The sequence below is a fragment of the Phytophthora ramorum genome, assembly GCF_020800215.1.
Source record: "Phytophthora ramorum isolate Pr-102 chromosome Unknown Phyram_PR-102_s0001, whole genome shotgun sequence".
In the NCBI taxonomy this organism is placed as follows: Eukaryota; Oomycota; class Peronosporomycetes; order Peronosporales; family Peronosporaceae; genus Phytophthora; species Phytophthora ramorum.
This window is the reverse complement of record NW_027150647.1, coordinates 1938195-1950362: the sequence shown is the minus strand read 5'-3', so window position 1 is coordinate 1950362 and position 12168 is coordinate 1938195. Positions and strand designations below refer to the sequence as shown.

The 12168-nt window shown below is 52.4% G+C and overlaps 2 protein-coding genes across 2 annotated transcripts; both read right to left on the bottom strand.

The window, feature by feature from the left end:
* Positions 1-1960: 1960 nt before the first annotated feature.
* KRP23_355 (DNA replication licensing factor MCM5) lies at positions 1961-4186 on the bottom strand (the record flags this gene model as incomplete). The annotated part of the gene is made up of 1 exon (XM_067888193.1): positions 1961-4186. One exon carries the CDS (start codon positions 4184-4186, stop codon positions 1961-1963), a length of 2226 nt encoding a protein of 741 aa, XP_067750912.1.
* A 435-nt stretch (positions 4187-4621) lies between these two features.
* Positions 4622-6040, bottom strand: KRP23_354 (uncharacterized protein; the record flags this gene model as incomplete). The annotated part of the gene is made up of 3 exons (XM_067888182.1): positions 4622-5041; positions 5112-5402; positions 5468-6040. The coding sequence occupies 3 exons, from the start codon at positions 6038-6040 to the stop codon at positions 4622-4624; spliced, it is 1284 nt and encodes a 427-aa protein (XP_067750911.1).
* Positions 6041-12168: the final 6128 nt, after the last annotated feature.

The window sequence follows — 12168 nt, the reverse complement described above, 5'->3', positions numbered from 1 at the left end:
TTCTGGTTGTGTGGTCGATGCTTAAACCGTGATTTGTGTGCAAGATATGCAGACGAACACACGATTCCTCAAAGGCAGACTGGGTTTGGGCGGAATCGTCTGGATGAAAGCCCTGCTTGTCAACTTTATTGTTGGTCCACCTGGTGGAAAACTGCAGCTGCATGTCGACACTGATACTGTGCGCACTGTTCTATTCTCAGGTTCAGTACTGGTAAGACTCGCGGTGCATTCTCCGCATTCTCTTTCGCGACGAACTGCTTCTCTGAGCGACATACAACGTAGTACATGTAGGAGGGCCCCAAAGTCCACATGCAACGCTGTGGCATCATATCCAAAGGCAGCGAGCGTACAGATTACAGCTCGATGATATTGGTTACCTTATAATATCTTCGAAACACTCTTCGATCGAGTCCTCATTATCTTGTATTGGCAAAGTCGAAGGACACAGCTGAGGACTCGTTCTCCAGAGCGGTGCCCCAGCCAGACGACAAAGCGGATTGGTTGCGTGGTCGACCGAAGCTACCGCCGTAGCCCCAATAATCGCTGGGTTTTGGCCTCGCGGACGGGCTGACAGCCATCACGTCGCTGATGCAGGACGAGCAAAACGTGACTTTCCGTTGAGTCGTTTTCAGGTCTGGTGTCGTGAAGCTCAGCTTCTTGTCGATCTTGCACGAGTGACAAACGTATCCGAAGCAGAGCTTGCATGTGCCGTGCATGCTCATCAACTGCCCAAATTTCCACACACGCACTGGTTTCATGCAACTGATACAGTTGTGGTCCGGGCTCGGGGGTCCGACATGCTTCAGCTCTGCGTACCGCTCGCTAAGAGCCTGCGAGAGCTTCTTCATTTCTCCACAGTGCGCATATTTGAGAGTTGATAACAGCGTCTTGATGAAGCATGGCAATACAACGCGGCGTACTCTGTCGCTCATCGGATCCATCATTGCCAGGGCGTAGACCGCCACCGAGTTGCCTTGCTTTTGGCGGAAGAAGGAGCACACTGACAGTTTGGCTCGAACTCGTCCTGACAGTTCATGAGCAGCAGGAATGTCCACCGAGTGCATGACGTGGTAACCGAGGCGCTCCCCACTGGGTAGGGTCTTGACTCCGGTAGCTTCAACGTAAACGTAGTCGCGGTTCTTGGCAAGTCTCATGGAGCGACGACGGACGTCCAACTCCATCCACTTGACCGCCACCGACTTGAACGAGTCTTCTGACGTTGGCTCTTTGACTGTCGAGAGCACGGCAGCCCCGCAAAGATCATTCATGTACGATGCCTTGGTTCGTGTCACGTCCAACGTCGGACTCATGACACCGAGCATCACGTCGTCTAGCGTGCCAGGAGTTGATCCGACGCACAGGATTGACTGCAGATCGGAACCCGAGTCGACTAGAGAAGGACGACGCCGCCATCGACGCTCGGTGTAGACGTGCATTCCATCTCTCGACTTGATTAGCTTCCAGTCGTTCGGGCTCACTCTACGGTTGTCCAGCTCCCAGAACTGCAGGTAAGGGTCCATGTTGGCTTCGACGATGGTCTTGGCGACGGCCTCCAGTTCGTTCATGTCGGCGAGGGTGAGAGACATTCTCCGGAACGGATTCGCGAAATTCCCCTTCACCATTGTTGGTACACGAAAGCAAACTGCCAAACAGTGAGCTGATTCAGGAATGACTTGCCTTTTCGGTGAGCTGTGCTACGTCAACGTACGCTAACCAAACTGCTCGAGGATGTCGCACTGAGCTTCTCACCGTAATCGAGCTTTGTGGGGATCGGAGACCTCACGCCAAGAAATTTGCGGCCATGTGGACTTGATGCGGTGGCTGCGTAGATTGTGGTCTCAGCGTTTTTCATATGCTTTCGCTCGACTTTGATCGAAGCTGTTAGAACATACCCGACTGGAAGTTCACGAAAGATAGTTTATTGGTAAGCATTGGTCCTCTGCTAGACTCGAGTGCAGGACTACTTGACGCGGGATACAAACTTGTACTGGCTCAGCTGTCGGAGGGAGCCCTTCTGCACCATAGCTCGAATCGCGCGTTGAATAGCGTTGGGGTTGTAGCCCTGCGCCTCGAGGCGGCTGTACAGTGCACTGGTCTCGACGCGGGTACCAATACGCAGCGTGCGATTGATACTCTGCTCCACCTCCTGCGCTTTTTCGTGGAAGCCGCCAAACAGTCCCTGGGTGCCGCCGTCCTTGGCAGCGTTCATCGTACTCACGCTGAACAATCGGATCGCCTCCTGAACGTGGTCGCGCGTGGCCTCGTTAAGCAAGTGCATCTTCGCCAGCGATTCCGAAATACGCACGAGGGCTTCGAGCTGTCGGACAGTGACAGGAATCGTGGTCTCACTGCCCTGTGTACGACGCACGTCGTCACGCACACCAACGTAAAAGTCCTGAAGCGCCTGCGCAGCTCCAACCGACAGCCTCGGTGCGCAGCGAGTACGGCAGTACGTGATAAATTTCTTGAGCAGCCACGGCTCGAATTCACCGCCGCTGGAGGAGTTTTCGCTGGCCAAAGATTTGCCAGCAGCCGACGCCAAAGCGTTTGTGTGCATCCGCACGACGTGTGCAGCCATTTGTCTGTCTCGAGCGTCATCCTGGATATCACGCACGATGAAGATCATGTCGAAACGACTCAGAATCGTACTCATGAGGTCAATATTCTCCGAAGCCGAGCGCATGTCGTCGTAGCGACCGAACACGGGGTTGGCAGCGGCCAGCACACTGGCGCGTGAGTTGAGAATCGTGGTGATACCAGCCTTGGCAATGGAAATGGTCTGCTGCTCCATGGCTTCGTGAATAGCGACACGGTCCGACTCGCGCATCTTGTCAAACTCGTCAATGCACACCACTCCACCGTCAGCCAGCACCATGGCGCCTCCTTCCAGATAGAACTCGCCCTTGGAGTCGCGAATCACAGACGCCGTCAGACCTGCTGCACTGCTACCTTTACCCGACGTGTACACGCCAACGGGGGCGATTTTCTCCGTAAACTTGAGGAACTGCGACTTGGCCGTACTTGGGTCTCCCAGCAGCAGTACGTTAATGTCACCTCGCAAGATCATCCCGTCCGGCAATCGCTTCCTCGATCCTCCAACCAACAAACACGCAATGGCCTTCTTCATATTCACCGTATAGTCACCATAAATCGACGGCGCAATGCTGGCCGCCAATTTCGGGTACAGGTTCGGATCTCGTGCCATCTCGTGGAATTTCTCCTCTTCCGCAGGGGAGAACGTGGCTTTCGCGCGTCCAGCGCCTTCCTCGTCGATCTCAATGCCTACCACCCGCAAATACAGCGTGCGAATAGCCACAGCGCCGACGTTTTTGCCCCCCGCATTCACGACGGATGTAATGCCCACGACTGACACTCGCGTCCCGGGGGACGCTCTGTCCACCAAGTGGCGGTCCGCAATCAGCGCCAGATTCCGAGGCATTTCGCCCGTGGGCACCACCTCCGGGTTCTCCTGCAGCTTGAGCGTCTGCTGGTCCACGTACTCGCCCCTGTCGGGCAGTACAATGTACGAGTCCTTAGGACAAGCGTCTCCCGGAGCTACGCCATTGTCCTCCTCCCGCATGCGGTCACAAATGCGGGGGATGCTCACGCCGCCCATCCCCGAGACTGCAACACGCTTGACGTGTCCGCAATTGCGGCAACGTAACGTCGCGGACACGCACTTGGTCCTGACACGAGTGGCACTGATGACGATGCCAGGCACTTTCACCAGTCGATTAATCTCCTGCGCGTGCACGTGACGAAGTGCGACAGGCGCCTGGTCACTAGTCAGAATGGCCTGGATGTCCGGCAAGTTGGCGGAATGGTTCTCAGATGCGGTCGAAGTAGCTTCTTGGTTGCCGTTGCCGGTGACGAGCAGCTGTGCCAACATTTCCTTGGCCGCGTTCTCCAGCAGAGGTAGCTGCTCCTTCGGGCTCTTGAGCAAAAGGTCTTGCAGCTCCTGGTCGAAAGCCGCTACGTGTGACACGTTCACCGTCACGAACCAGTGTTTGCGCCGCGCGTTGGCCAGAAGTTGCTCGCGGTAGTAAAACAGCGGACCCACACGGAACCCGCGCAGGAAGGCCAGCAGGCGGCGCTGCAACGCGGCAGGGCTCGCGCCCTGACGATCGTCTGACGCCTGCGCGCTCTCCATGCCCACGGCCGACACGCGACCCGCATCCCAGTCCATTCTTGCCTCAAAGTTTCGGTTGTGGCTGTTGAGCAAAAAGCGCGGGAACGATGAGAAACATAATTGGTACGTAACGCAATTAATTGTCTAAAATAACAGTACAGTGTATATTAAAATAACTAGTAATATGGTAGTATTTATGTTACATTCTCATATTACAAACATAACACTTTTTCTAGGACTATTTCGATGAGAATTGGCCTTCGATTTGGTGTTATTGGAACTACTGTAGCAGCCTATGAACGTCAAATAGCGATTTTGTCGCTTTGGCGTTTCGCAGGGCATCGATTAATTGCACAAGCGGACCTTACCTGTCTTTCTTATGGTCCGTGTGTTGCTGCAAAGTGATACTTTGATTACGAAAATACTAAGACTGTTATTATTCAGACGGCGGAGTTCGAAGTTTAATATCGCCGCAGTCCGGGAAGAGCAGCTCTACAAGATGCGATGGCTACCTGTAGATTCTCCAGAGATACGTACAGCTTCGTCGGCCAGTCTGGTCTGTTCCGACTGCCAAAACAGTCGAATAGCTTTACTCAACGCTCCCAGCGCGACGTCTGTCGCGAAATCGGATAGTTGGTCGGCTTTGCTGTCAACGCGTAGCTTGAGTACCGAGCGCACGACACACGAATGGAGCGGGTCAGCTGGTAGTGGCGTGATGGTGGTGTAGCCCTTTGAGCACAATTTCAGCCCTTTCGAGCGCAGTAGCAGAATGTCGGAGCAGACCAGAGTAATTTTCTCTGGCTCGGAGAACTTTCGGATGTAGTGCAGCTTTTCGAACTGGAAGGTGTCTTCAAGATGCGTCACTGTCCATGGAACCATCATCTGTAACGCATTGGGTGTGCTCCCGGGTGTCTACGGTCAACAATTGCAAAGTTAGACTGCAGATCAACGTGGGGAACCGAACTTGCCCTTTAAAACTCACCTGCTCTTGTTTTAGATAATTCCAAATCACGTCACAAGCGTCAGCCATGGAGCAGGTCATCGGTGTGCTCACGATGAACTCGACGAGATCGCCCTTGCGTTGTTCCTTGTAGCTCGTCTGCGCGGGACTCAAGAGAGAAGGAGCCGAGCCCACTTCAAACTGTGAAGCAGAGTGGTGGAACATATTATCCACTGCGTCCTCGAGCTGTGCCATGCACCTGCCTACATCGCTATTTGCAAGCGATGCATGGAAACGCGCTGGTGACTCGTGTTTCATCAAGTAGTCCATGTCCTGCAATCAAGAAGCAACAATGAGTATGCATATCAGGCGCAACAGCTAAACCTCCAACATCTCACCTGGACGAGAGATTGTCTCTGAAGGATCCTGCGCAGGGACTCAGACGTATTCCACTGCTGGGACAGAAATTTCTTGAGTTGGCGATTCACCTGGTGTGAGTTGCACTTCATTTCGTACTGCTCGAGCGCGCAGCGATGCCATCGGGACAAATTTTGCCCTTGAGCCTTTAAGTCGGCGTATGTCTTCGCGTTCAGTTTCGGAATTCTCGAGTTCTCATCGTGGCTCAGCAATTGGTTCAAAACGTTCTGCATCTCCGTTGCTTGTTCCCGTAGCGACAAAATCTCGGCCTTCTTGCGACGCTGTAGCACTGTCGACGAACTGGCAGCACTGCGCACACGCTTCTTCTTCTCCGTCGTCTTCTTCTGCCTGGTGTTTTGTGGCTTTCGTGTCTTCCTTTCGTGGCTCTTCACCACTTCCGGCGAATGCTCGATGATGGAGCCCAGGAACTCGTCGATCTCATCCAACGGAGGGAACGTAGCACTGTCCCTGTTGATGCCAGCGCTTGTCTCGATGAACGCTAAAGCTTCCTGGAGCGTCACGATGTTCTCACCTTCCTGTGGTAAGAAGCTCATCGTCCAGTGGTGCGATGATAAGAAATTCCGAACTAACGTTACTCCTGGTGAGGTATTTGATAACTGGCCCTGTTTAGAAACCTATGATTGTGTGGCTTCGTGTTTACTTCAGATTCTGCGGAATAGGTCAAATCGTATGACAAAGGGGATAGGCGACTCGCACGTGAATATAATATGTAATTCGTGACACATTTGTTAATTGCACCGGGGGGGGGGGGGGGGGGGGGGGGGGGGGAGAATTATCTATTTCGTCAGTCATTGCTAGCTATACACTCCTGTATCGCTTGCGGCGTCGAAGCTCGTGATCCCTGGGGGCTTTTGAAGCCCGGAAATTCTTTGTCTAGGCCAGGTGATTCGGCATGTCACGTATGGAAGCAAGAGGGTCACCAAGTTCTCTCGCCGCGGTGGAGAGCAGGTACACAGGAGGGCCATCAAGTCCTCTGTGCTTTGGTGCTTGAACGGAAACGCGAAGGGCTCACCAGGCCGGAAGCGCTGTCGGTATGAGATTTCGGACACGAGGAGGACACCGGCCCTCCATGCGTTGGTGTTGAGCTGAGCGCGAGGGGTCAACTTGTCCTTGCGTCTTGATAGTGAGTCTTGAGCACTAGAGAGTTTACCGGGTCCTCTGTGCCTTGGCAGTGATATCTTGAACGCGAAGGGTAAGCTGATTCTTGTGTGGTAAACGCGAGGCAGGTAGCCGACACCGTGCCCGTCGCACAGAGCTCACCTCCTCTCTTAAATTTGTTAATTGCACTGCATTAAAGAAGGTCGCCGCTTCCACAAATCGCTTCACCAACTACTTTTAAGTATTCCCTTGCAATATTTTCTACATGTACCTGAGCCATTCGACTGTTTTAAAAGTCGAAACAATCGATGTAGCTGAGCATCTAGGAATGTCTAGTTACATATTTTTGTAGACCACTGTCGTGTCTTGTGCGCCCGAATTGCAGGCGCCAACCAGCCTGGCTCGTCGTATCAGATACCGTTTGTCGGCTCTTGCTTAATTACGACAGCGAATGAGAGTTGTCTTATTGAATACTTATAGTGCTTCCGATGCTTGTCATCGCGCCGGCATCGATCGCTGCCTCGATGGACTCCATATCGCATTTGCTACCGAGTCAACAAACTCCATCTACCCAGCCATGAACGTCTTCCAAATACTCCTCACCACCCTTTCCATTGCCAGTTCCTCTGCTCAGACTGCGGGCGCCACCGCGACAACCACAGAAGCGCCCGGCACCTTCGTCGCCGCCTCCACTGCGACATCAAGCACCGGAGCAGCGACGGCTGATGCATCCACGGCGGCGTCCGGAATTGATACTACTACCGCGGGGTCGACTGCTACTACCGACAGGCATCCAGCATGACCACGACCTGCTTCTCGTCGGCGGCGACTGCGTCTTCCTCCACGCTGGACTCGTCTTCCTCAGGCACCTCAACGACATCGACCTCGTCGAGCTCACTAAAGGGATCGGCGGCGTCGGCTTCTGCGTCAGGCTCGAGCAGTGCGTCGCAGGTGTCGTCCACATTGGGAATCGCGACGGCAGCTGCAATGGTTGCTATCGGCGCGTACTTCTTCGCGTCCGGTTGAGAATGGGCCTTAGCTGAAGACTACAGCGAAGTCAAGAGCATTTTGTAGGCTAAACGTGTAGCCCCAGCAACAAACAGCTTTATAGCACAGCACCAGAGGGATCTTCACTTTCATACATAAGCCTAGTAAATACATTCACTCCAGGCGAGCTTGTCGGTTAGGCTTGGACCAAGCCGCTTGGTAGCCTGACGACGACGTATCTTAGCTGGCTGCATTTGATCGCGGAAGCAGGTGAAGCTGTGGTATACAGGGGGCGAAGTGTCGGTAGGCATGGTTCCATGTACGAAGTAGAGTAAAAGTATGGTTGGAGATTGTTCTGGTTGCTGTAGTTGCTATAGTTGTTGTAGGGTAAAGTAAAAAAGGAAGAAGGGGTAGCAATAACTTCTCATATCACTCCACTCACTCACGCTGCCTTGGAATAGCGACAGCGGACGTTCATCAATGGGGTGGGCCGAGTCCAAAAGAGAACCCAGCGCTGCAACCACCGACATCCCGAGTCAATGAATGAAGTCGAATACGATCATCAAAGTTATTGAAATTGTCTACTTTTGGAAAGAAAGTAGAATAGAGAGTACTATAGAAATGATCCTGTAAAAGTACGGTCTTGATTTGCTCTTCTGAAGTTTGTGCATATCTATAGAGTCTGAGACAACCACACGGTCAGAAGAACGTACAATATAGGTATACGATAGGCCTATTCACTTCAACATCCATCACTCTGCACTGTAATAGACATTCACTCTGATCTCCGAACGTCCTTTTAAGAGGGAGGTTGATGCACTCTGATTTTGACCCAGAGCCCGATTTCGGCCGGGGCCACGGCGTTGGTTTGAGTTTAACCAAACTGTACGACTGCTGAAGCTGAGCGGCAGCAACACAATAACTTGCTTTCATAAAACGATCCGTCTGTGAACCGATAATCTCTATTGTAGTATCAAACATGCACGGGTAATCAGCCGTGGCTAGAACAGCAAGTTATCCGTACGCCCCAAAACAGCACCCGCCTCCAATTGCACAAGTTACGCCCTCTGACTTTATGCCGACCAAAGAGAGGAGTAGGTGCCGATTCGACGAGGAGCTGCTACTCCAGTCCTGTAGAATTGCATTGATTTTTGCTTGCTTTTGTTGTTCCATCATAACATAAAGAGGGTACAGCCGCCAAACGAAAGTCTGTCTGCAAGTATGCAAGGCAACTTTTATTAAGCGTACCGGTGTAGTAATCGCTGGTTGCTGTTGCTACCCGCGCCAGATTGAGATCCCAACCAGGGCAGGTACTACATTCCCGGCATCTTCGCCTTGAATCTTCGACAACGTTTAAAAGGAAGGATTATCCATAGTCGAGAGCGAGTCGAAGTAGGCAGCGAGGTCGCACTGTGATTGTTGCTCGGGAACGACTCCAAAACTCACGCAATTAATCAGACAGGTGTTGCCAACTGAAGCTGGAGCCATAATATCTGCGGATTGAGTTCAAGTTCATCCATTCGTTTTCTTGGCGGGCAATCTGGCGGGAAAAGTAGTGTAACCATTGCTACGAAACCATTTTCTAAACTGTTCACCAGGAGTAGCATCAGTTCGGAATTTCTTATCATCGAGGGCAAAATCTGTCGCGATGGCATCACTACGCGCTCGAGCAACACCGATGACCTGCTCCGTGGCTAATGCTTGTGACGTGATTTGAAGCTTTCTCAAAAAAGAGCAGGTGAGTTCTCAGAACTTGTCGGTGGGGATGCCCTTAATCGGTTCCCCACGTTGATCCGCAGTCTAACTTTGCAGCTGTTGACCGTAGACACCCGGGAGCACACCCAATGCGTAACAGATTATGGTTCCATGGACGGTGACGCATCTTGAAGACACCTTCCAGTTCGAAAAGCTGCACTACATCCGAAAGTTCTCCGAGCCAGAGAAGATTACTCTGGTCTGCTCCGACATTCTGCTACTGCGCTCGTAAGGGCTGAAATTGTGCTCAAAGGGCTACACCACCATCACGCCACTACCAGCTGACCCGCTCCATTCGTGTGTCGTGCGCTCGGTACTCAAGCTACGCGTTGACAGCAAAGCCGACCAACTACAGATGTCCCCGGCAAATGTGCAACTGCAAGCAGCAATTTACCTCGCACAGGTAGTACAGATGCGCATGCGATTTGAAACTGGTCGGGATGGGATGTACTGAGGTAGATGCAACGTGGAGGGAAAATGTCGCGATGCGGGAAGCTTCTAGCACATGGAAACAATAAATTCAGAGTAACTTAGTACTTTTGCATCTATATGGCACCTGTGCGAATCTTGCAACCTCGCAGTCTTTATTGGTCCGACCTTTGCAGATTTGGCGGGGACGTCTGTATCCGATTTCGCCCCAACGGGAAGCAGATCCTCACCTTATTATTAAAACTATCCGATTTCGCGACAGACGCCGCGCTGGGAGCGTTGAGTAAAGCCAGTCAACTGTTTTGGCAGTCGGGACAGGCCAGACTGATCGATGAAGCCGCACGTGTCTCCGGGGAATCTACAGGTAACTAGTTCACCTTGTAGAGCTGCTCTCCTACATGTGCTTTTCAATTGGAGTTCGTTACCTGGACTTCAAAGTGAAGTAAATAATAATCTGTTCCAACCACACCACCCTCCATTATTTTGGGGTCTGGTATACACGCTGCGTGATCCTGCCGATCGTTGGTCCTGGTACGCCCGTCATATTCGGAGCCAGACAACAACACTTGGCGGCTTGCTTCAGCGGCTCTCTGCAAAAAAAGATACCTGTTGGTGAGCTCCATTTACATTATTGAACGAGTGGATGGAAGTTGGTTGCAAGCCGCGAGACGTTGTGCAGATGGCTGTGTGTGAGCAGCAAGCGATATTCGGATTACTCGGACGTTAACTCCGTGAATACGAGAAGTGAAGCAGTGAGCTTCAGAGGGAAGGAAGGCCAGAACCTGTAAACGAATCATTTCCGCCTTGCTCGTTAACGCGTCTCCGTGTGGGTTTAGATAACAGCGGTCGAAATCAAATAATAAGTTTACCATATGCACGCAGGTACCTGGATAAAATGTATATCCGGAGGACTGGCGAAGGTTGGTTCAAGGTACCGAGCGCGTCTACTAAAATGACAACATACTATGCAGCGTCGATACACCCATCTGACAGAAGCTAGCGGTTTAGCCTCATTCACAATTTTGACACGAACCAGTCACTTCATTCCATATCACCCCAAAACGCAGGCATAATGGTGAAGGCTCACTTCACTGCAAGTCCGTTCAGGAGACTGTCGCTCGCACCCTCCGATGCCAGTGACCTGCTCGACGTCGTGAACGTCGCCATGGATACGAGCTTGGAGCGGTACGAAAACTTTTGGTGGGTGGAGAAGAGGAAGCTCGACCCAAGCAAGTGGAAGCCCATCAAGTCCAGGCGAACAATGAACACGTATATCCAGCAGCAACTCGACGACAGCTGCGCGTTGCCTTCATTACTCGGCGTTGGAACTGCTGCCGGGACCATCGACGACGTCATGCTGGGTGCCGTCAACCCAACTCTCGAGAGCATGCGTCTCAAGGCGTCGTACACTGACAGCCTTGGCTCTGAGGCCGTTCTTGCAAACGTCGTGATGCCGAGCGAGAAGGATCCGTTCCGGTCGGTGACGGTGAAGTGGATGGAGCTCGATATGCCTTTTCAATCGGCTGGACTGGTCCAGAATCGCGACTACGTCTATGTTGAAGCCACCGGCATCACCGAAACAGTCGACGGAGAACGCGTTGGTTTTCACGTTCTGCACTCGGTGAACTTCCCGCAGACTCACAGTTTGCCCAACCGAGTTCGCGCCACCATGTCGATCAGTGCGTTCTTCCGCCAAGTGCGTCCAGATCTAGTAGGCATTTACGTCACTGGGACCGTAGATCCTGTCGGCAATGGCCACGTTCGCCGTCTAGTGGTGTCGACCATGGCCACCACTTTACTTTCTACGCTTGAGTACGCCCTCTGCGGTCAAATGAAGAAGCTTACCTGCGCGCTGGACACTGTGTACTCTAAGACAAAGGGAGTGGGAGCGCCCGATTGGGGGCAGATCTGTGTTACATGTAATAAGGCCGTCTCTCGACGAGGCGATGACATGGGGACATGCAGCGACTCTTGCAAGTTGTGTTTCGGCAAAATCTGTAGCACCTGCAAACTTCAGATGAAACTGAGCTTCGTGGGGGCTGACTTTCGCCTGGTTCGGAGAAAGGTGGAGTTTTGTGCTGTGTGCATGAACGTTGCATTGCATGGCGATGCCTATAAGGCGGGCAGAAGGCAGATCCGCAATAAATCTCGCGCATCTAGAACCGTACGCAAGATGTCAACGCTCTCAGATGTAAGAGTCGTCTGTTGAGCCTTCGTTGGAAGAGGCCCAGGATATTCGTGCATCACCTTTTTTAAACCAGCAATGCAGTTCGTGGTGATGACTACCTCGTTGTGCATGATCAATTCACGATGCAGATGGAAAGTTGGCAACGTTTTGACAGTCCTTATCTTCTATCACAATTGTATCGCTGATCAACTGTAAGAACCTCGC